Raw genomic sequence first — 26,393 nt, forward strand, 5'->3', positions numbered from 1 at the left:
GTCGGCGGGCGGGGAGTCGGGCAGGCGAGGGGTCGATATCAGGAGGGCAGACAGGCAGGCGAGGAGCCGGAAACAGGGGAGCAGACAGACAGGCCGGCGGGGACTCGACAACAGGCGGGTGGTCAGACAGGCCAGGGTTCGGTAACAGGCAGGATCAGCGTTGGAGAAACAGTTCTGGAGTCGCGGGAAAGCTCTGTGAGTAACGAGGGACGATCTGGCAGAGTAGAGAGAGAGGATTGATATAGAGGGAGCACCGGTGAAGGTGGTTGAGCTGATGAGGTGAGATCAGCGTGGCAGGCAGGTGAACGGGAAAACCAGGAGCGGTCCATGACACTAACGTTCAATTCAGTTTACCAAAATATAAATCAATACAGTGTGCCGGACATCATTTCTGAGAATTCCGTCCCACAAAAATAGTTTCGATAGATGAAGGCTGTAACCCACTCATCTGAACTCATATAAGTGATCAAATTGTTAAACTCAATCTGCTTGCAACATCTCAAACAAAGTCTGGAGAAATGTGTATGATGCGACAAACTTTATAATTCATTAGTTTGTCGAACCATGTTTCAATTAGAATTGTTATATTTAGTCCCTGGTTGCTGTAAATTCTCATAGGGCTACCATTCCCTATCCCTATCCTCCAGCAAAATTATACATGCAGTGTGGCTCCCCCATATTGCTTTCCTTCCATATGGATTCCTGGCAGAAACATACACAGGCTTTTAATTACAGCAGCATTTAATTAAGTGTACTTTTGGCACACGGTGATGCTTTCAGCTATACCACCTCAAATAAAGCAGGAATAAACTTCTCAGTGACTTCAAACAAGGCTCGACTGGTTTGTTTCCCCGGCCTCGCATTGAACCAGATGGATGTTTGTAGAGACATATTTCATCAACATATTTTTTGTACTTTATGTGATTGTAGTTCATAGCTACGATGTATTGTTTATACTTTGACGTTTTATTCTGTTTTAGCCCTGCTGCAGTTCTTGAGATGGAGGGGACAGACTTTGTGGTAATGTAGTTTGTGTTAACACACACTACCATCAGAGATGTGTCTTGATGTTATGGTCGTGGTCTCTCTGGTACAAATAAATATCTCCAAAGTCAAGACCACAGCCTCAGATATTGCTACTGTGACACTGTCCAAAAGTGGTAGGTCAGTAAAATCATTCGCACTGACTTTTTATGACCTAATGACTAATAGGTCATAAAGATACTCAGATATTTAAATTCATATTTAAAATGTAATATGAATTCTATTGAGTGGGGATCGCTGTAACAAGAAGAGCACTTGGTAAAGTCATATTTTATACATTTGATACAAAATGTTGCTCATTATTATTATTATTTTCAACCGTCAGCATTGAGTGAGTGAAATGCACTGTAGGTATATCTATTCAAGTCGATTGTGCGTGCCTCTGTATGAGCAAATTCAGATTCAGGTCATTTATGTTAGATCAGGGCATCTTTTCCTTGATTGGTTCAAGGACTTAATTTTGTCTGTCAATCACAGATGTGTGAATACAACACTTCCAAGAGGGAGGGGACTTTTTTGTTGTTGCTTAAACTCATGATAAAACAAACAAACAAGACAAACCCTGGGGAAGGGAGGTTCCAAATGAAAGGATTATGATACCCCAAACCTTTCAGTTTGTTGGTGTAATCCTGAAATAATTTATAGCTTGCTGTTTTTTGGTATTTCATGACCCCCCTCACACCAATTTGTATTAAAAAAAAAAGTAGATTCCCATAAGTAGTAATTCACAGCACCCTAGCTCTACAGTTGGTGTGATCACGAGCTCCATTGCACTCCTCAGTCCTATTACCCGCAAGAACCATCTTGAATCATCTCACAAGAGTCATCTTGTGGGTAATCAGAGTGAAACAAACGCAGACCATGTTGTTTACTTTCGTTTCTCTTGGTTAAAGATATGACCCAGTGTCTGTCTACCCAACCTATTTATTTAATTCCAATCATTTGTCGAGAATACATTTATCTTACTGAACAGAGAGAGAGAGAGAGAGAGAGAGAGAGAGAGAGAGAGAGAGAGAGAGAGAGAGAGAGAGAGAGAGAGAGAGATATTCAGGCTTTCGTAAAACCCTGAACTTTTGACAGATTTAGCAAACAAGCCATCTTTTATTTTGCAAGCAATTCGTTGAGACGCAGAGGATTTGTACTGAGAGCACATTGTGGAATAACTTCCTCCTTGTTTTTTGTCACTTATGAAGTGATGCCATTGTCTTTGTGTTTGCAAAATCGACCTATAAGCCGCTCCGGGAAATAAGCCGCTGCGACAGTATTTGGTTCATAAAATCGGGATACAAGCTGCAGCTTTATTTTCGACAAATGCAGTAATTATTGGTCTGCTCCTTTTATGATAAACTATTGAAAATAAGTCTACTACCCATGAGCAACAACTCTGTTTGTCCTACAATGACGCCTCTGTGAAAGGGTCTTTAGATATCAGGATCATGGCGGTCTAACTGTTAAATGACACTGAAAGGGTGGTTACTTGCTGGCTGTTTTGCATTCTGTTCGACTATGCCAGGGACCGGGACCCTCCTTTTCTTAGCTCCTCGTTGTTTCTGTTTCCTCTAATATCTCAAATCACTCACTCTTCTGATTGATATAACTACAACCTTTCAGTCTAGCTCTCAAACACTGCTTCCTGGCACACAGAAATCGACTCACTCGTCCTCTCTCCCTCCCTCTCTTTCTCTCTCTCACATATGCATGTGCAAAGGCACAGACACCACACGCACAGGCAAAGCTACTCATGCATATCTAACAATGCACACAAACATACAAGCATGTGGACACACACACACACACACACACACACACACACACACACACACACACACACACACACACACACGCACACACACACGCACACACACACACACACACACACACACGCACGCACACAAGCACAAACACATGTCATCAATCAAGATGACAATGCCTCTAACCATGGGTGTCCCCAGTAATCTCATCAGGGGTAAGGATTGATATTCTGCCATAGAGGTTAAGACTCTGTTCTTCTGCTCTGGACCAGAATGCAGGTGAGAAGCTCTGCAACACTGCCATCTCCTTTACTCTCAGGTGCTTACACATGCACACATGTAGGCTGCACTCATACCTGGATATTTGAGCAGAAACTCATTCGAGTAATGCACCAGTTAGGATTCGGTTTGTGAGTCACGGACAAAAATTGACCACACATTTCACATTTCTCTCTAGAAGGGTTATCAAAACACAATTAAGTGCCGAAAGAATCGTAATACAGTATTTGTGACTTAGAATAAAATGTCAGCCATGTCTGGTAAACAGCGGTAGCAGCGTCCATATCAACCACCATACAATTTGCATTCTGAACAATATAATCAAATTTTTTTTTTATCTGCTTTGAACTGAAAGGTTAACTATTCTTAAAAACTCACAAACTAAATGTCATTCACAATCACTGAACGGAGATTGAAGATGACAATAAAGTGCACACTTTTCGCTAGAAATATTATCAAACTCTGAAACTATATCAAAATATTGCATTTTCCACTTAGAATAAAATAGACGTCAGCAATCTTGTTTGCCGGTTTGCTGGTGCTTGACCATTCAGTGGTATTGGGACGTATCTGCTCTCCAAAGACGTCAATGAGAGGGACGGTTGTGACAACCCACCGCAAAATTGGCCTATTGGGGAGTTCACGTCAAACACTCATTAAATATATATATGAAATAAAACCTACAGCTACATTGATACTTTGAAAGATTCAGGATGGGCAATGTAGATACATGTGGGAAAATCATCCACAATATTTTATTAGGATATCTGTCAATATTAACGAGGCAGATCCTATTTAAAAATGGTCACTTAAGATGGACACACACAAATAATGTAGAAAAATAATAAAGGAAGATGGTTGGGTGAATGGATGGAGGATGGGTGAGTGGATGACGAAGGGACAGTGATACCCATCTCTAGCTCCATACTAAAGGGACAGTGATACCCATCTCTAGCTCCATACTAAAGGGACAGTGATACCCATCTCTAGCTCCATACTAAAGGGACAGTGATACCCATCTCTAGCTCCATACTAAAGGGACAGTGATACCCATCTCTAGCTCCATACTAAAGGGACAGTGATACCCATCTCTAGCTCCATACTAAAGGGACAGTGATACCCATCTCTAGCTCCATACTAAAGGGACAGTGATACCCATCTCTAGCTCCATACTAAAGGGACAGTGATACCCATCTCTAGCTCCATACTAAAGGGACAGTGATACCCATCTCTAGCTCCATACTAAAGGGACAGTGATACCCATCTCTAGCTCCATACTAAAGGGACAGTGATACCCATCTCTAGCTCCATACTAAAGGGACAGTGATACCCATCTCTAGCTCCATACTAAAGGGACAGTGATACCCATCTCTAGCTCCATACTAAAGGGACAGTGATACCCATCTCTAGCTCCATACTAAAGGGACAGTGATACCCATCTCTAGCTAAATGTCAACCCTCTACGGTTATGTAGGTTTATCATTTCTTAACAGGCCTCATCCTGGCGCAAAACCTTTTTCAAATGATGGGTATCCTTTGCTGATCGCCCTTCTTTATTAGTGACACCTTCAAATCCTTCCTCACTGCACAACAGATTCCCAATGTTATAATGAATCCCATTATTAACAGGATTGACTTGACAATCTGTATGACAGAGGCTACAGTCAAATGGAGAATGATCCTCTTTTGCCTGTCAAAGCAATTCGTTTGGTAAAGCTGTCTTTTATTCATTCTCACTAAAGCCCAACAGTGTGTTCCAAAGCCTCATTTAGACCGTGCAGTTTTCTTAGTGACACAGGAGGATTCATTATTTAAATAATTATTTAATAAATATGACAAGTTGGCAGATTTCAGGAGGCTTAATGGCCTCAAATATTTTTTTCGAAATAATATGTTCAGCAGTGTTCTTAATAATAGATCTGCCACACAGTGTGATCTGTGAGACCATGCCAAGAAATATGTTTCTAAATATATATATATATATGCATAAAAAAGAAAGTTATTTCACCGGATGGTTCGCTGGCTTATATTATTCAGAAGTTATTAGTAATACTTTATTAAATTCATCTTAGCTTTTCATTCATTCTTGGGAAGGATCCCAGAAATGGGTTTTATTCCCTAATTGCCCAAAAATTGCTTAAACATGAATACATTATCAAAGAATGTTATATGTTTTGGCCATCCGTCATGAACCCTCCATTAAATCAAGGAAATATAACAGACTTCAACATACGAATAGAGAGATCGGTGTGGACTGCGCTGCCCCCCCCCCCCCATGCCCTCCATCCACTTTGACAAGGTTTGATGCACTGATTGTATGGACTTCGAACAGCCCTCCAAGTGTTGTACACAGTCACCAATTGCCTGTATGTCTGCGTGTTTCTGTGCGTGCGTGTCTGTGTTTAATGCTGGACAGGTCAAGCCAGAGTCTGCTCTGCCTGGCTCCCATCAGGTTAAAGAGGGCAGGAAGAACCGATCATTCACCTTTATTTGACCCTCAAACAATGAGGCCGGGTGCAAGCTTCTGAGCGCGTATACTGTTCACACACGGTTACCTGTGCAGGTGGGCACTCACAGCGTTAGGGGTGTTTAGTTAATGAATCCATGCTGTTAAAGTTTTCTCTGTTGAACCTCTCCCTCTGTTTGGCCAGGCTCTCTCTTGCCTCCTCATGAGGACAGCTTCACCTTCAGGTCTGAAACAGCTGTGGCCCATAGTGCTGATGCCCTGGCCTGGTTCCCAGACGTTCCCATCTCACCACCCCACGCCTGGGATGGGGTGCTTCAGATGGGCGTTCATTGGCCAAAATGAGGCAGGGAGCTTTGCAGGGAGCAAAATCAGTTTCAGTGATGTGATTTGAGAGAGGCAAGAGGGAGGGACTTCTGTTTGAGGAATACGCTCTTAGTCTTCTTGCCTTTGTCCAACTATTCATAACAAAAAGTATTCTTGTCGTTGAGGATCTTGTTTCTTCTCTTTATTTACTTTTCATTCTAGCTCCGGAGAAAGGGGAAGTAAGAGGGCGGGGCCTGTTACGGATGCTCATAGAAAGTATGAGGGCAGGGCCTGTTGGCTGATGCTCATAGGAAGTAAGAGGGCGGGGCCTGTTGGCTGGTGTACAAATAGGAAGAGGAAGTAAGAGGGTGGGGCCTGTTAACTGATGCTCAGAGGAAGTAAGAGGGCGGGGCCTGTTAACTGATGCTCAGAGGAAGTAAGGTGGCGAGGCCTGTTGGCTGATGTATACAGGAAGCACGAGGGCGGAGCCTGTTTGTTGGTGTACATAAGAGCAGACCGGACCAACAATAACTGTTTAATAATTTTTTTTTATTAATTCTAATTCATGACAATCTCTCAGCCTAATGATTAGCCAGCGCCAGGTCGAACCAGAAGCCAAGGGCCGCTAGCCAAGCTCCTCTCCACACACACACACACACACACACACACGCACACACGCACACACACGCACACACGCACACATGCACACACACACACACACACACACACGCACGCACGCGCACGCACGCACGCACGCGCGCACACACACTCTCTCTCTCTCTCTCTCTCTCTCTCTCTCTCTCTCTCTCTCTCTCTCTCCCTCAGCTTCTGGTACACCATTGCAGAGAGAATAAGATTCATGTCATCAGTGGATTATCTTCATTAGAACCAATCCAAAGCATAGCGCATGTTGAGGTCATGACGGCTTCCATCATCACCATCTGGGCTGTGAGACAGCCCTCAAATAGTGCCCCCACACACACACACACACACACACACACACACACACACACACACACACACACACACACACACACACACACACACACACACACACACACACGCACACAGTGTCTTAGTCTATCCCTTCATAGACTAATTATTAGAAGACAGTGCTTTGAATTCAAGAGGAAATGAGGAGAAGGTGGTAGGACATCAGACAGGGTAGAGGTGGTGATGGAGAAGAAGAAGAGGTTAATGTGTCTCAGCTGTGTGTACACAGCTCATCTATCAGGACAGAACCTCAAAATTTATAAAATATACATATAATCGACATACAACGTGTGTATACCATCACACACACACACACACACACACACACACACACACACACACACACACACACACACACACACACACACACACACACACACACACACACACACACACACACACACACACACACAGACACACGCATACACACACACACACACACACACACACACACACACACACCCACACACTCACTCTCTCTCTCTATGCATACAAACACAGACCTATTCATCAGTATTAACACGCAAACACTCTCTCTCTCTCTCTCTCTCTCTCTCTCTCTCTCTCTCTCTCTCTCTCTCTCTCTCTCTCTCTCTCTCTCTCTCTCTCCATACATACATACATACATACATACATACATACATACATACATACATACATACATACATACATACATACATACATACATACATACATACACACACACACACACACACGCACAGGGAAGATGTCCCACATTGTCCTCTAATGGAATTGGTCATATTATTCTACTTTTACTGCAGTAGTCAGCCTGGAGAAGCAGTGTTGTGCATCTCAACCACCCCGCTAGCCTGATAAAAAAACAGGATGCCTGCCTCCTGTATTGGTCCACAAACATTAGGACAAGAATGCATCAATGGTAACATAATATAATATTATAGAATACACAACTTTGTGTATTTCAAGTATTTTCATCATCCAATCTTAAGCTCATTTCTATTTGTGAGAGCAGAACACTTATCAATCTGTTCAATAATAAATATCTCACAACAAAGCACATTACGCCTTGGGTGTTCTGCCAGAATGTGTGAATGCTTAAAAATAAAATGTATCTTACAGGCAATGCCATTCTCAATTAATGAGCAATTCCAAAATATCGAAGTTACACTCTTCAATAAGTTTACAAAAATAGACCATGATTTAAAATAAGCATTAGCAAACTGTTGATTAACAGTTTGCAGTTAATTAACAGTTAGCAAACTGTTAACTAATAACTGTTGCTAATGGTCATCATTTACTAATGATGTTCATGTTTAATCACAATCATACAATCACATCACAATTATTTTCTTTTTCATTCATATCTCTTAACTACTCCCCCAATGGGAAAGCGTCTTGATTATTCTTTCTTCTGAAGTGGGGAAGTGATAGTTAGACAGGTAAAGTAAGATCACCGAAGGTTACAAAGTAACAGCTTAGAGACAGGACAAAGTCGCTCACACACAAACAAGCAAAGCCATCCCGTTTAAAGGAGTCATATCATGCTTTTTAGGAACTACCTTTCCTTTAGTGTGTTATATAGCTTTGTATCCATGCATAAGGTCTGCTAAACTACAAAACTCAAAGTCCATGCCAAGGGGAGTTCCTCTTTCCCACAGAGAACACCTCGTTTGCAGGCAGCATTTACCTTGGTGTTTCAGTTACGTTACAAAATTCCAGTACAAATGTCCCACCTTGTGGGTGGTTTGGCACACCCAAAAAACAACTATCTTGGCCGGGGGAGTTTGGTTTTGGTAGCACCATGCTAGGAAGACGTGTTGTCATGAAGTTTGTTACATTGTATGTTGTATGTCCTGGCACTTAAAAATAGTACTTAGCATTGTGTAGCATCTTAATATACCTATCTTTGTCGTATGCAGGAATGGGTTAACGCAGCAATTGATAGTGCTTTTTGCCCCTCCCTCTCAAATGTTATTTTTTTTATTGTTTTATTGACTTTGCTTAAATGGTAACTGTGGAGTCCTGAGATCAACGAGCTGCAAGGCACTTCACTTAACTAGCCATGGAGCTGCATTTGCTGTCAATACAAATTATTATTGTTGACTGATGATGTGGTGAATGCAAGCAACGTCTCTCACATGTGTAGATTCATACAATTATCCCTCTGCAAGCATGTAAGGTCAATGTCTTTGACCTTTGGGGCATGACACTTATTTATTCAAGCATCTAGCAATTTGTATGCCTTACACAGTCTTTTTATTCACCTCATTTGCGTCGGCAGGATATATAAAAGACTTCCATCACACTGTCAATTATTTTTCTGACTATTTTAGGACAAAAACTACGGGTCTAGATATTTCAGCTCATTGCTCATTACACAGTTGTGCCAACTAAATATACATTTTGTATTTTTACTGTTTGCTTAGCCTATATCCTCGAAATCATAGAGGAGATTGGGTCATTACCAGCAACAGAAAATTATATATGATAATAATAATCTTGTGTGCAATAAAAAAAAAAAGACACTGGGCATTATCTGGGCCAATAAAGGCTGAACTGGGGCTTTGATACATCTGTTAGGAGGCATCCGACCCAGGAGTTAAATGAGGAGACGGATCAAAGAATGTTCTTCTGTTCACAGGCAATGGAAGCCGGTCTCTTTTCTTTTCCTTCTTTTCTTTCTTTTCCATCTGCTCTTACTTTCTTGTGATGACTCCACTGTCTTTCGAGTTCTGCTGCGGTTTGCTGGCTCTACTCTCCTCGTTTCTCCCTCTTTTTCCTTTCACTGAAGTGAAAATCTCTGTCCTCTTTCAGGTTATTTTTAATCTGTGTGCCTACTTTTGTGTTTGTCTCTTGACATGTCGCTCTGTCTTTCCCTCCCTCCTCCACATCGCCCTGAGGGCCATGGCTTCCTCCCCACCTGGACCCTGTTCCCCTCCCCTTCAACACCTCATGGGGGGAGGGGGGGTGCACATTTCAGGGGTCTCAACCCTCATCACCCCTTCCACAAACATGTACATGAACATGAAACATGAAGTTTGTGTGCGCGTGTGCGCGTTTCTTATCTCATCTCTCACAGACATTTGTGAGAGACGTGTGTGAGAGATGAAACATCACATAGATGTGTGAGAGATGATTTGTGTGATGTGTGTGTACACATACTGTGGTGTGTGAGTGAGGGATGATGCGTGTGTGTGTGTGTGTGTGTGTGTGTGTGTGTGTGTGTGTGTGTGTGTGTGTGTGTGTGTGTGTGTGTGTGTGTGTGTGTGTGTGTGTGTGTGTGTGTGTGTGTGTGTGTGTGTACACATACTGTTGTTTGTGTAAAAGATTTACATTTACATTTAGGGCATTTAGCAGACGCTTTTGTCCAAAGCAATCTCTCGGTCAACCCATTCCCCGTACACAACAATGATAGCTAGTATCAGATAAGTACTATAACTAAATGCCACATACAATTAGTGCGTACATCAAGTGCCAGGACGTACAACATACAATAAGTAGGACGGGGTGGCAATGCAGACTCCAGGTGAACTCTCAACAGGTGAGTCTTGAGTCTCTTGCGGAAGCTGGCGAGCGACTCTGCGGTCGGACCCCGGCGGGGAGCTCGTTCCACCGCTGCGCTGCCACAACAGAGAAGAGTTGTGACTTCGATGATCAGCTTCTGCTTGCTCTTGGCGATGGCGGTACCAGACGTCCAGCTGAGGTAGTTGAGCGGCGCACTAGACCTGGGCCGTGTGGTTTGACCACTGCTTGGAGGTGGGCAGACGCAGTTCCATTGACCGCCTCGCATGCCAGTACCCTCCTCTTGAATCCGATACGAGCTACTACAGGGAGCCAGTGGAGGTCCCGGAAGAGGGGGGGTCACATGGGAGAATTTAGGTAGGTTGGCCGCGAGGCATGCTGCAGATCTCTTGATACGCTGCCAGGGTTTAATCATGGAGAAAGGGAGTCCAGCCAGGAGCGAGTTGCAGTACTCGAGGTGGGAGATGACGAGTGCTTGGACCAGGAGCTGAGCTGCTTCCTTCGTGAGGAAGGGCCGGGTCCTGCAGATGTTGTAGAGGGCAATTCTACAGGATCGGGTCACCGCGGTAAAGTTCGCGGTGCAGCATAACTGATTGTCCAGTACCACACTGAGGTTTCTGGCAGTAGGTGATGGAGATACAATGATGTTATCGACAGTGACCAGTAAGTCCATTTGAGTGCAATCTATCCCTGGCTTTAGGAGGAGCTCAGTCTTATTGAGGTTAAGCTTCAGGTGATGGGCAGTCGTCCAAGTGCTGATGTCTGACAGACATACTGAGATGTGTGTTGCGATCAGGGTGTTGTCAGGGTGTTTCTCTGTATGTGTGTGCGCATGTGCGTGTCTGTGTGAAGAAAATAAGAAAACAATGTGGGATTACATACATTTAAAAACAACCTCATAATTTGTTGATTTGCACAAAGGTAGTTTTTAAAAAAAATAAATCAAGTGTATATTAATGGACTATATGTGTATAAACCAATATAACAATGTCCGTACATACACTGTGCTTGTGTGCGTGCGTGTGCGTGTGTGTGTGTCTCTGTGGTGCGCGTGTGTCCCATTATGGCAGCTGATCTGCCCTCTGAGCCATCGTATTGTGGTAGTTAATGTAATGGCACAGGGAGTGCGTTAACGAGGATGCTAACGACCCTGACAATGAGGACGACGGTGCTGAAAACTTGAATGCGTGCTTTTCGACACTTTCCTATGGTAGGTAGGAGAGGTTACACTGGCGAATGGATGCCCTTGTCAATTCACTTTGACTCCAAGCACCGCCCACACACATATATAAAGACATAACGACGCACAGAACACACACTGGCACACGCAACACAAAACAATGATGGCCTCCCGTAGAAACAATTAAGTCCCAGTTTGAGGCAAGCGATCAGACTTTCCCATCTGAAGGAACCTGAACTAGGGAAGGGAGGTAAGGAGACACCCGCAAAGGACAGAGGCAATTGATAGAGAGGTAATCAATGACAAAATACAGCTTGAGTTGTTCCCGCAAGAACACTGTGTTGGCAATTTGCACCTAAATGGGACAGCCTATGTAGGAGGGAAAATATGCTTCCTAAATAGCTTTATTTTACAAATCTTGTTTAAGGCCGGCCGCATCCCCCCAGAGCTCAACCGTGCAGGAAGCGAAGTGAGGAGCACCACTGCCCTCCAGTGGCTGCAAAGTGAACAGCGGGCGCCTTTGGGAAGCAAGGACTTTGGGCGACGCGTCATACTGCTGTTCTGTTCTGTATGAAACTACGCAGTAGATAATTCAACGTCTTTGTTCTTCTTTTTACACAAGCACAAAGAAAGCGGACACATCAGTTTGTTTGACAGTCAAACTTGATGTCCATGGTCGAATAATAACTCAATAGGACAGTGTTTTATGAGCCTGCCAGGTTATAAATCTTAGGCGTTGGGGATGGGGAGGTAAATTGTCACACGTTGGACAAGATTTGATAAATAGTGTGACCCTTAACCTGCGGCTCATTGCCTCTATCATAACCTTTTAGAAAAGCAGCAATCATTCCACTTCAAAACTAAATGCTACACAGTATAATGGTTCAACAAAAAATACAAGAAATTGTCGATTGATTTCAAACAGGGGCAGGTAACCAGCGGTTACTCAAATGCAATGAGGTTCTTCTTCAATTTCACATCGATTTCAAATCAATTTAATTAAATTCAAAAAAGCTTGATTGGCATGGGAAACAAATATTAACATTGCTAAAGCAGGTGAAAATGTAATTGCCCCTTTCTCAGGTTGCAGAAACTCGTTAACAAAGCACATAGAGGGGTTGTTCAAGAGCAAACAGCCTATCCCAGAGAGGTTAGGAATAGCTGGTTTGCTTGTGTCTTATGACAAATTGCTCAGGCGACCGCAGGTCGTGTTGACCTCAGACAGAAACAGGGTGAACAAGACGACGGCGGTGAACTTTGCATGGCCCTCTGCGACACTGCTGGACGCAGCACGCGATTGGTCGGTGGTCATCCATCATCAGCTTGACCTTTGGCCTGTGCAGAACGCAAGGCCCAGAGTCACCTTGTCCTATCAATTTGGACAAATCGTTCGGACGGACAAACACAATAAAAAGATGTGCTTAAAAAGTGTTGCGTAGATTAAACAGGCAGAACATGAAGGGTTTGTATGGACACAATCATACACATAAACATACATAACATACCATACCATACCTGTCAACCCTCCCAGAATACTCCCGTACTTTCACTCCCGCTGTCCTCCCTTTTTGCATATTTTATTTCATAAGAAAATAAAATAAGGTTGGCATTGAAATCTCCTTAGTAATAGCTATCTTGGCTAGCCTTATAAGCATCAATCTCTCCTGCTTCGAAACCACCCAATAGCAGGCCATCATCCAGCTTAAAAAAACATTTAACCTTACCCAAGTTTACTTAGTTAGCATATTTATTTTAGAACATGGCATTTGCGTGACGTGTTTATAAGGTTGTATAGATACAGTTCTCTAAAGGAAACACGCAGGATAAGTGATTGGCATAGTATGCTTCTTGTTTTCTAAAGAAACCGAATAACTGAACGTGACAGATCTCACAGCACAAAATAACAATGGTAAAACAGATTTCTTTGTCAGGTGGAGGTGGAGGTAAGGTGACGAAGAGTCATAATTACGATTGCTTGATTATTTAGGAGATTATTTATATTTTTGGAATAGGTTTGTAAGCTATGGAAATGTATCTATCATGCATTACGTTGTTTAGACCAAGGACCTTAAGGTCTCGTTTGAGTTGACTTGTGTTGTTATATGCATAATATGTTAATTTATGCATGTAAATATAGAATGTCGTTTTCTAGGCTCATATCAGATTTGATGACTACAGCTTCCATAATTGATAATTTGATTAATGTAATTATACTAATATTTATTTCATTTCGTTCTTTAAAATGTGAAACATTATGCCCAGTTAATTTCTGAAGTTCGATTGTCTTAAAATGTCTTTTCATATATGCTACTTCATGTGCTAAATCGTTTCTCTTCTCTCTTCTCTAGTTCTAAATTAATTCAGGGTCAAATGTTGGAGGAACCGGACCAAGAAGAAGATGATGACCCTAAACCTAAACCATCTACCAGCAGTTCGGTTCAACAAGATGAATGTGTTTCTCTTATTTATTTCTTATTTGTATTTATTTATTTATGTATTTAATTAGCAATTAAGTAGCAGCATATAGTTAAATATATATATTTTTATTATTTATTGAGTAAGATTGCATTTTCAAATAATTGCACGGGTATGTTGTTGTTTTGCGTGTTCTACACTGCGATGCATGTAGTTCTTTTTTCTTATAAATTCAACGTCAGCAAGCCTTCCCACAATCCTTTGCCCCTCACGATATCCAGTCCAATGAATGGGAGGCCCTTGAGAGGGATAGACAAAACGAGAGAGAAGACAGGTGTGGTTCACTCCTATTCCAAATGAGTAGCCTACAAAGACACACATGTATGAAATTTAAAAAAACACACGCAAAACAACTAGAATAGACTGAAGGACACGGTGAGGGTTTCCCAAATCGTTTTGCCTCACAACGGTTCGTTTAGAGTAGGTTCAAAGCGGTTCCCTGCGTGTGTAAAGCCCACTGCTACCCTCAGGTGGCCGGAGTTCTCCAACAGCAGTCTTTACTCTTGGCAAAGTCACGACGACTTCAAAGTCAAAACGTGAGTGTGAAACACACACACATACAGGGATAACTAGCTTACTTCTTATGAAGGTGAAGTGCATCTCCGCACGCACATGCACACACGCACACACACACACACACACACACACACACACACACACACACACACACACACACACACACACACACACACACACACACACACACACACACACACACACACACTCCTCTCGCTCGATCCAGCAGGGATCCATAGCCTTTGTAATATATAATTGAAACACTGTAACTTCTTCAACTCATTTCCAGCACAATCCCATTTGGGGCTGAACTTTCGCTCTCTGTGTCTGTACTGGGATATTCCATCTGAACAGTGCAGCGCTGCGATTGGCTGTTTGATTGGCTGCAAACCATCTCCAGAGTGCCCTTAACTCCTACAACACCAAAGCATCTCTCTTTCCTATCTTGCACATGAAGGGAAAGCTATATGCCTTATTCAAAAGGGCTTACACCAACTGTTCTTCATGTTAATGTGTCTAATTTAACCAGTAAGTAGGTTCAACTAGGCACCACACACACACGCACACGCACGCACACGCACACACACACACACACACACACACACACACACACACACACACACACACACAGGTTATTATCACGCCTCTCAAAAGTGTAATCATGCCTGCAAGCATAGATTAATTATGAAATTTCATTTTAATTTAAATAGTGAGAAATTAATACTTAATAAATTGAAAGTAAATGGTAAGTATAAATAATAAAAAAAATTACAAGCTACAACAGACACACACACACACACACACACACACACACACACACACAACCACACACACACACACACACACACACACACACACACACACACACACACACACACACACACACACACACACACACACACACACACACCAACGCGTGTGATGGTAAAGCTTTTAGGAGAAGTAAAAGGGATGTTTCCCAGAGAGCAGCAGGACATTTTCGTGTTCCCCACCTGGCTGGGTTGAAAAAGAAACATCAATTTGAATCACACCAAGGTCAATTTTTGACAGCTTTAGCCTGCGAATAAATAAATTGAAGCAATCTCAATCAGGTCTCTTTATCATTGTTACCATGGTGACTGGATATGGTGTAGGACAGAGGTAGCCGGCAATTTACATTCCTGATACAGTCCACTCATTGCATCCTGAGGGGTCTGACTACTACATCTCTAAGTGCTAGTACGACTACATATATTTTATTATGGATGAAAGATGGTGTTCATAGGCTTGCTTTATTAGCCACGTCTGAGAGAGGGAGCTTTTTGGAAAGTTACAGTACAACGCCACTATGTGTGTGGTTGTGCGTGGCTCCATTAGTGCAGCGTTGATGTTGATGTACTCGTCCGAGAGACAGAGAAGCCTCTGACCCATGTAACCAGGTGGTAGGTTAGACGATGCCACCGCGGGGCCCTCAACAAGCATATGTGTTTACAGGTGCTTCTAACGCAGGTTCCTGACTAAAATGAAACATTACGACAAAGAGTTACAACCAAGATTGGTCTATTTTTATAACAATACAGATTGTATACATTTGAATGATAAAGTTATAACACACCAAAATCTGTCTATTAATAGAAGCCTAATAGATTGGGCTGTCTGACAAACATCATTTAAGGGGGGGTTGGCCGGTGGCCGACAGCAATGGGTTTCAGCTACTATTAGTGTGCATCTATAGGAAACGCACAGCACACATAAACACAGAAAACAAGGAAAAGGTGATGGTGCATAAACAAAAGTGTTGTATAAATGCCTGTACAATTTATAAAAAGAACCGCAGCAGTGAGTAAACAAACGGCAAGTGAACAAAACAAAATGCTGAAACCTATGTTTTTTACAATTAAACACCGTAGTCACAGGAAACACACGCGACCAAAGACCAGAATACAAAGTGGGGCTATACCTGCGTATTTATGATCACCTTAATTATCAGTCAAGCCACACTTATATAAAACACAACGTTTGTGTGGCTGTGTGGAGCTCAACCAACGTGATCTCCAACCTAAACAACCTTTGGTCTTTTAGGTATGTATAGTGTAGTATTAGTTGTAACACGGGGTCGGAACGTTCTGTATGTAACCTGGGCAACGAGTAGCGGAAGCCATGAAAGGAACAGAGTTCATACCATGCAGTCACGTCTCTACGAGTCTCCTTGATATTTTAATATATGTTGCTAACTGAACATGGTGTTAGAAGTTAAGACAGTAAGCTGCAAAGTGGTAGTGTAGAGTCAACTGCTTGGTACGGTATAGACAAGTATAGATGCATTGTTTGCGGGAGTATTTGCCGAAGTTAGGTTAGACAAGCCAGTCAGTGAGTTAGCGTTAGCATCTTAACGGTGGGAGCAACGATGGCTCATTACCAAGTTAAGCCTCCGGAGCCGTTTTCGTTCAAGGCAGAAGAGTGGACGAAATGGATAAAACGATTCAACAGATCTGCATCGCGTCTGGAATGGACGCTCAGGACAAGGAAAATCAGGTCAATGCGTTGATTTACTCAAATGGAGAACAGGCAGGGGACATTGTAGTTTCCCTGCATTTAAACGCAGACGAGGCGGGAGACTATGGTACTGTGAAAGATAAGCTGGACGCAGATTTCGTAACGCGCAGGAACATTATATTTTAACGGGCTAAATTCAACCAGAGCAACAAGAAGTCGGCGAGTCAGCAGACAGTTTCCACACCGCGCTGCATTGCCTTGCTGAGTACTGCGGATACGGTGCTCTACGCAACGAAATGGTGAGAGATCGTTTAGTCGTGGGCCTGAGGGATAATCGCCTTTCTGAACAGTTGCAGATGTGACGTTGAACTGACGTTGGAGAAGGCAATTAACAAGGCACGAAAAAGTGAGCAGGTAAATGAGCAACTTGAAATGCTAAAAACAAACTTTAAAGCAGAAGCCAGTAGCACTCAGCTAGACAGTATGCAATTGTGGTAGCGCTTGTGGCAATTGTGGTAGCTCAAAGCAAAGCAAGCAGCGAGATAGGCAGACATTTCATAAAAAGACACTGGAAAGACAAACACGAGGGCATCATCTGCAGCTGTGTCCAGCTAGAGAGGCTGTGTGTAACCAGTGCCGAAAGAAAGGACATTATGCCAAGTCTGCCAAGCTAAAAAATAAACTGGGAGTTCATGTAGCTGCAGTGACTGAGGAAGACAGCGATGAGAAATACAGCGATGAGGTCGTCGCGTTCTTGGGCTCTGTGGAGTCTACAGGTGCCTGCCCATGGATGACAGAGGTAAAAATGGACAATCACAAATCAGTGTTTAAGATAAACACTGGAGCAGATGTCACTGCAATCCCAGCAAAGTTGTACACCCAGGGCCAGTTCAGCAAACTGTCCAGAGCCACAAAGATTCCTCCTGGTAAAGACTCTTTACCAGGAGGGACAGCATTAAAGGTGAATGGAAAATGTACAGCTACCCAAGGGCAACAAAAGCACACAAGAGGAAGTTTATGTTGTTGATGGGCTACTTACGCCACTCCTGGGTGGACTAGCCGCCATGACACTTCAACTGGTTGCTCGTGTGAATAATATAAGCCTGGTTACTCAAGAGACTGTGAAAAGAGAGTTTCCAAAGCTTTTTTCTGGACTAGGGAAAATGGAGGGAGAGTACACCATTGTGCTGAAGCCTGGAGCAAAGCCCTTTTCTCTCTCGACCCCGCGACGCATATCCCTCCCACTCATGCCAAAGGTGAGAGAAGAGCTCACTCGCATGGAGCAGCAAGGAGTGATTTCAAAGGTGGAGGAGCCTACAGCATGGTGTGCACCCATGGTTGTGGTGCCCAAGAGCACACTGGCAGAGAGGATTTGCACCGACCTCACGGAGCTGAACAGGTCAGTGATGAGGGAGAAGCATCCGCTACCATCTGTCGAGCACACTTTAGGACAGCTTGCAGGAGCCAAGATCTTTTCTAAACTCAACGCCAATGCTGGATTCTGGCAGATTCCGTTAACCGAAGAATCCTCTCACCCGACCACCTTCATAACGCCATTTGGGCGGTACTGCTACAACCGTCTCTGTTTTGGATCCTGGAGGGCCTGGAAGGTGTTGTATTTCAGATGGAAGATGTGCTCATATGGGGTGCCACACAGGGGGAGAATGATGAGAGGCTCAGGAAGACATTGACACGTCTGCAGGAGGCAGGGGTGACCCTCAATGACAAATGTGACTTCTCAAAAAGCAGGATAAAGTTCCTGGGACAACCTATCGACGCCACTGGAGTCAGTGCAGACCCTGACAAGGTGGGCGCTGTGAAAGCCATGGCAGAGCCCAGTAACGTCAGTGAGGTGAGGTGCTTCTCGGGAATGACCAATCATCTGGGAAAATTCCTGCCTCACCTGGCGGAGAAAACGTGCCCCCTCAGAGATCTATTGAGGAAGTCAAACATGTGGGCCTGGTTAAGATTAAGGCTGAGCTCACAACACCGCCGGGTCTTGCCTTGTATGACCCAAATACAGACACACTCGTCTCACTAGATTCATCTTCATACGGAATGGGTGTGGTTCTCCTCCAGCGACGAAATGAAAAAGACTGGAAGACGGTGGCATATGCTTCGAGAGCCCTGAGCAACACCGAACAGCGGCATGCTCAAATCGAAAAAGAAGCTTTCGCCACAACATGGGCCTGTGAGAGATTTGCAGAGTTCCTTTTAGGAAAGGATTTCCACGTAGAGACAGATCACAAGCCTTTGGCTCCCCTGCTAGGCTCAAAGAGTCTGGATGAACTGCCACCTCGCATACAGCGTCTACGTATGCGGCTGATGAGGTTCTCTTACACCATCTCACATGTGCCATGCAACTGCAAGGACATCGCCACTGCTGACGTGCTCTCCAGAGCGCCAATCGAGAACACAGCGGAGGGCTTATAGGAAGTAGAGGTGAGCCTGTACGTGGACACTGTGATGGCAAACCTGCCAGCTACAGACAAAAGACTTAAAGAAATAGAAACACATCAGGATAAAGACACTGTATCCCACACACTGAAGAGATATTGCAAGGAGGGCTGGCCCGATAAATTCTCCATACAAAGAGCATTCCGTCCCTACCTGCCATTCTCAGGTGAGCTAACAGTTAATGAGGGTTTGCTACTTTACGGCTGTAGAATAGTAATCCCAGTGTCACTTAGAGCAAAAATGCTGAACAAACTGCATGAGGCCCACCTGGGACTCACTAAATGCAGAGAGAGGGCCAAGCAATCTGTGTTGTGGCCAGGCCTTAGCAAAGACCTGACACAACTGAACTGTGATGTATTCCCAGTAAGAGTTCCCAGCAAGACCATGGTCCACTGTGGGGGCAGATCTATTTCAGACAGAAAATAATAAGCACTATCTGGTCATTGTAGACTACTTTTCCAGATTCTTTGAAGTAGCCAAACTCACTTATACAACATCTGAGGCGGTGGTGGAGCACCTCAAATCCATGTTTGCACGTCATGGCATATACCAGATATGGTGCGCTCAGACAATTGGCCACAATTTGCATCCGAGTACTTCAGAAAGTTTGCACGAGAGTGGGGTTTCAGCCATGTTACATCCAGCCCCCACTTCCCACAAAGCAACGGTGAGGCAGAGCGGGCCGTTAGGACAATCAAGGGTATCCTGAAGAAATCCAGTGACCCTTACCTTGGCCTCATGGCCTACCGCGCCACTCCTCTGGCGATCGGAAACAGTCCAGCAGAGCTCCTCATGGGCAGAGATATTAGAACACCTGTCCCTGTCATCCCATCTCAGCTTAACCCGGGCTGGACAGACATGAACAGTCTAAAAAGAACTGAATAGGCATACAGACAAAAGCAGAAACTGAACTACGACCGTCGTCACAGAGCTCGAAACATGCCACTCCTCCGATAAGGTGACCATGTGGGGTCAAGGACATCCTTCTTCTATAATATGTCCATGTGCTGGACGCGCCCAGTTAAACACAACCTTTCCTTGTTTTTAAGGTTGTTTATTCCTCTTCTTTAATGGAGAATTGTATCATTATTTTCTTACCGGGGTGGAGAACAAACAGGCGTTACCTGAAGAAAGCTTGGCGATGGATTATTTTTTGTATATTTTTTTTGGCTGCATACCTGGGAACCAAGTTCCTCAACTGGGCACAGCTGATATTCATTAGCAGCGGCTCTAGGTGGTTCAGTTGTAGGGCAAGGTTTGCATTATGCCACGTTCTTTTCTCCAACCAGTCGGTATTAATCATAAATCATTTAAATAAATCAACAAACAATCCAAAATTGATGAACAAATGCAAAATATCCAATTAATGGATCAACTATTTGGCTTCAACACCCATGATAACTTTAGCAGCGAATGTATTTCTTCTGGATTTTACTTTGATTGCATTAATGCTTCAAAAACATTTAAAGGAGATAGACTATACTTTATGCTCGGTCAGTGGGTTGATTTACTATTCAAGAAGCGCTTATATTGATTTTTTTTCCCCAACACAAAGAATAAATGGTTCTATATATAACTTTTAAGGTTTCTATTGCTTGGTTCATATTTGGCTGTTCTATTTGAAGAATTGTATATTTGTATAAGATGCCAAATTTAATACAAGAGTTAAGAGATGGAGGATTTGTCAAAGTGAAGCTAAACGTACTGCAAAAATGTGTTTAAGAAACATAGATTTTGTGCAGTTCCCTTTGACCATTTGAAGTGTGCATTCTGCCCGCTAGTCTCCTATTTCAATCATTGTAAATATGTGTAAACACAGTTAGCATACTTAATCATGTTGGGGAGAAAAGATTTGGTCAACAGTTGGGTCAGTTTACCTCTCCATTGTCACAAATACTCACAGGCATTTTAGTTTGACATTTTATTCATTGTCCAAATTCATTTCAGTAGACTTGGAGAAATAAAAGTAATTTTCCTTTGTTTACACATTCTTTTCGACAAAATAACTATTTACAATCACAAGTAAAAATACATAAAAAGCATACAAACCAAAAACAAAATCACGTCTTTCTAAAAGACATAAGGTACGACAGCTACAAGAATGGTGAGACCAAAAGCAAGCCAAAAGACCAAAGTCATACCGCTGGGTGGAATACAGGGCCAGTTCACACAGTCCAAGTTCATCTCTGAATAGAAATTTATTGCTGTGGCTGGGTGTGTAAGTCTCTCCAATCCATGTTTACAAAACGGTAAAACTGGCAGCTGCGGGGCTTGGGAAGACATACCCCAGGTCATCATGTTGAGCAGAAGAAGAAGGGAGACATGGAACGCATTAACGCATAGCTCATGAATAGGCAGAGGTCTCTACCATTTTCTGTCTCACACAGTTTCACCTCTAGAGTGTTTCGTTTGGGGTAGAAACTACTTGTAGGCCATTTCTGTTATCATTTTATACATATCTTATTTGGAGTACTCTGAAAGGAAAACTAAACAGACCAGAAGAAACAGAATGCTTTCTACCGTTCTCCAGAAGGAATTCAATGGATGAAAAATGTAAAGGTTAAGAATGGATGACCAGTGACCAAAAACCCTATATTGACCCACTTTGCTCGAGATTACAATGGGGACATGTGACATGTGCCGCCCATGAGATTGTCAGAATATATTATTTCACTTAATAGTCCTACATTCCTTGATCAAAACCAAGTTTAACCCCAAGGGAGTGACTTCCTGTACAAGAACAGGGGCCCTCAGAGAAAAAAAGTTGACATGCAAGTATCAAGCATCAAACAATTCATTTGTGGGGCAAAAAAATTAAAATGTATGTAAAACTATATTGGTGATGATCCAAAGGCATGTCATGATTCCCCCCTACAAATTTGACAATGGTTGGCAACATACTTTTCTATTTTGCGGTTGACACAAGCATAAACACTGTTGCTCTGTTCGTCTGTCTAAACGACAACAGAATATAATACTGATTCACAATGCACAAATGAGGATAATTGTTGTGGAAAAAAGTATAATAATAAAGTGACAGAATCTGCAACCCCTGATAGAGATAGAGCACGAGAAAGAGAGGGAGAGAAGACTTTGGTCTGGGTTTTCTCAGACAAACAGGGTAAAACAAGCTCTAGAAAACGGTTCTCAGTCATCTACTCAGAATCTGATATAGACGTTCTTGTGCTACAGAACCAATCACACACATTTGGGTTGGGTTTTGAGTACGTCCCATTCTTTTTTTTCTTTTGTTTCACTCTTTGTGGATCCCGGTCCAATAAAACATGTTAAAAAATAAACTTGTGCATCTACACAAAACTCAAGGCAGTAAAAATCTCAAAAATGCAGCAGCAATTACATTGTACACAAAGCAATATGCTTGACGAAGAGAATATAAATAAGTCAACAGCACTAAAAACAACAGAATATAACAAAACTTAAGATTCCTGCCGTAGACAGAAATGGGGCAATCACAACCTCAAATTCTCTTGTATCTATTCTAAAAATATTTAAAATAGCCTTTACATTAGAATAGTTGCTCATCTATACATAATCAATTAATTTATTGAAGAAAAAAAACATCCGTAATTATATATATCTATATTTAGATACATAGATATATATATATGCAGTTTATATATTAGCATTAATCAGTTCAAGTTTTTGAATGGCAAATCAATATTGTATAAAAAAACGTGATAGAGAGAAACTGACAGCTGCAGTGTCATTCCAGTTAAATACACCGCTTTAACTTTGATATAGGTACAATGCCCCGGTTTCCTGTCCCTGTGTAATCACACCCCTCTAAGCAGGGGCTTACACACTAATCCACATACAAGCCTGAGCTTCCAATACCAGCAAATCCTTGAAAATATTTTACAAAACATATTATTTTCTCCTTTTTTTAAGGACGGGGTGATCATTAACAAGGAATGAGGGGGTTGCATGCCGTACATTAAAAAATAAATGTTCTGCTTTGATGGCAGGTAATTCCATTTTTGTGTTATAAATCGACAATAAGCTAGTTAACACCGTCGAAGTGTTGAACCTGAAGCTTCTCTAGTAAAAGATGAATCATACAACTGCACTGAACCAAGGTGGCCTTACGCCAGAGCATTGGAGCTCAATAAATGTCTGCCTGTAATAATAAAAAAAACAAATAAAAGACAACTACTAGTCTCCTATAACAATGTAAACAAAACACGTCAACATCAGCATAAACAATGTTGGCTGTTAAAAAAGGCATTCCTGTGTCTTAAAGCGTGCCATGTAAAGCTTGGCGGGTGAGTGTGTGTATACGATGCTCACCTAATAACAATGATCAACTGAAATTGCAGCACATGTTTTGTTACCAAGCTCGCTGAAAGTGAGTTAATGTGCCGTTTTTGGGTCGGCTCTTTCGACATGACATGCAACATGCTGCTGAAGAGGTCCATAGCTATTCTGACGGGACGTCCGGAGACCCCCCAGAGAGACCGGGATGCGGGACACTCACAGGATCACCAGGACCCCCTCTGCTGTCCTTTTTCATAAAGCTTAACAAGTAATTAAGTGCTCCACAATAACACACATACAATCACACATACATACGCACACGCACACACACGTTAAAGTAAGCATAGGGTCCGCTGGCGTCTCTTGGGTTGGATGGCCTCCAGTTGTCGTGGCTACAGTAAACAGTGCGAGTATCACAGTGGTGATAAAGCCTTTTGCCAGTTCTAATCAAATTGAATGTGGTTTTCATTTGTTTCGACCAACGTCCATCAGCAGCTTCTGTTTTTGTGTTTAACAGAGTTTGACATCGGGGCCTATAGTCAAACGTTTAAAACGTGGCATCTTGAGGCAAACTTATTGCCTGGAGATTGGACAGCAGATACATTCGATTTTCTTTAAAGACAGGCTCGCTAAATCTGCTTTCTGCCAGAAGTAGCAAAACCATTTAAGAAACAGAAACTATGGTTTGACAGGTTTACCTAATTAAAAAATGTAGCATGGTGATCATCACAACTTTGGATTATATAAAAGCCGCTTAAAAACTATATATGATTCTACCTTAATTTAGGAAATATTAAATCTTATAAGAGATCACCTCTAGCAAAACGCTAGGTTTCTTTCTGTAGAACAGCCGCTTGCTGATAACGGTGAGCAAAAAATCCAACCAAAAGACTGTTGTGAACGCGACGTAAAGCCCAGCTATGATTTCTCAGGCTGTTTTATGTTCAAGTAAACTGCTAACACAAAAAAGCCGACCACCGAAATACTGAATAACAATAACACACTGTAGCTTGCCCCATAAAAAGCACTCTGGACTGCTAAGACCAAACCCAACCCCTGACATTTAACCCAAGAGTCCAGCGGGCTGCAACTAGTCCCTCTCCGTTGTCCCGCAGACGAGTCCCAACCCTTGTCCAGTCTTTGATCAATGTCCTCACTCAAAATCAAGTCTTTAAAATGAATACCAAGTATAAAAATAATCCATTTGTACATGGCTTGCACAAGGCTGTATGGAGCTGTAATATTGACAATCTCCTTGGGTGGTGCTTTGAAGTTAGGAAGCGAGGTGAAGTTCATCCAGGAGGGAGTCAGAGTCCAGGTCCGCGTGGGTCCGTGTGTGGCTGTTGAATGAAGGCCGGCCAGGGGGGGAAAGTGTGCTCTGGCCAGACATGGGGCAGCTAGCTCCGTAAGCCCGTACACCACGGGAGGGGCCCAGGTGCTCTGTGTGCTGCGATGAGGCCACCCCTACACGGCCGACACCTGTTCATCTAGAAGAGGAGAGAGGAGAGAGGCGTCAGGGGAGATCCTAGTCGGGCCAAGGTGAGAGATTATCAAAGCACATGGCGTCTAGGAGCTGTGTAGCAAACAGAGTAGACTGGAAATCCTTTGGAAAATGAATTAAAGGCCCCGAATGAAGAGGTTCTGCACACTTGTAATGATAAGGTTCAATGTAGGTTCAAAAACGATATTGTACGTCCATTGGTTGGTTGGTACGTCCAATTTCTCAACCTATCCAACTATTCCGGATGCTCTCACACAAACACCTTCCTCTCGCCCTCTCCAGCAGGGATCCACAGCCTTTGTAATGCATAATCGAAACGCTGTAACTTCTTCAACTCATTTCCAGCACAATCCCTTTTGGGGCTGAACTTTCACTCTTTGTGTCTGTACTGGAACGAACACTTCCCCCCCCCCCCCCCTGAACACACACACACACACACACACACACACACACACACACACACACACACACACACACACACACCATCACCTACCATCCTCACTGTCTGCGAGGCCCAGGCGCGGCGGCGGCAGGCAGATGCTAGCCGGTCTGGAGCAGCCCAGGCCGGCGGCGGCCCCCGGCGACCGCCCCGTGTCCCGGTGCTGGTTGCTGTTGCCGTGGTTGTGGTGGTGCTGGAGGCTGGCGGCCAGCCCCCCCCCCACCCCGGGGCTGTGCAGCAGCCTGCTCCTCTGGAGCGCCACGCTGTACTCGGGCGGCTTGAGGTTGGGGGGCCGCGGGGGCGGGTCCGAGTACCCCAGGTCCCCCAGGGCCAGCCCCTGGTAGCCTGGAGGGGTGGGAGGAGGGGCATGGTAACGCTCGTCCCTGCCGCCCCCCGCCGTCACGCAATACACTGAGCGATGGCCGTCGGAGGGGGGGGGGGGGGGTGGGGTGATCGACCCGAGGGTTGGGGGAGGGGGAGATGAGAGTGGGTGTAAGGGGTGAGGGTGGGAGGGGGTGCAGGGGGGTGAAAATAAAGGAAGGGGAGAACATAAATTAATGTGATGTTTTTGACAGCACAACAACGTGGAAATCATAAGAAAAGACATGGAGACGCGACGGGTGGAGTGGCAGCAGGGGAGGGCTCATGGGGCGACGCGGTGACTTTCATCTATGAATCGGCGGATACATGTCTCGTGGTTCCTCCAAAACTGTACGTCTCTCCAGAGAGGGTCTCAT

At 43.6% G+C, this 26,393-nt stretch overlaps 1 protein-coding gene across 11 annotated transcripts in view; it reads right to left on the reverse strand.

The window, feature by feature from the left end:
• Nucleotides 1-22,700: 22,700 nt before the first annotated feature.
• rapgef6 (Rap guanine nucleotide exchange factor (GEF) 6) overlaps nt 22,701-26,393 on the reverse strand; it is a 92,039-nt gene continuing 88,346 nt past the window's right edge. For all 11 annotated transcript variants that reach the window (XM_060056816.1, XM_060056812.1, XM_060056815.1 and 8 more), the window contains 2 exons: nt 25,711-26,067; nt 22,701-25,203 (listed from right to left, as the gene is read on the reverse strand). In XM_060056816.1, the coding sequence (XP_059912799.1) occupies nt 25,181-25,203; nt 25,711-26,067 (380 nt within the window). In that variant the 3' untranslated portion in view covers nt 22,701-25,180. The remainder of the gene's footprint in view (nt 25,204-25,710; nt 26,068-26,393) is intronic.

This window comes from Gadus macrocephalus, chromosome 7, assembly GCF_031168955.1.
Source record: "Gadus macrocephalus chromosome 7, ASM3116895v1".
Taxonomy (NCBI): domain Eukaryota; kingdom Metazoa; phylum Chordata; class Actinopteri; order Gadiformes; family Gadidae; genus Gadus; species Gadus macrocephalus.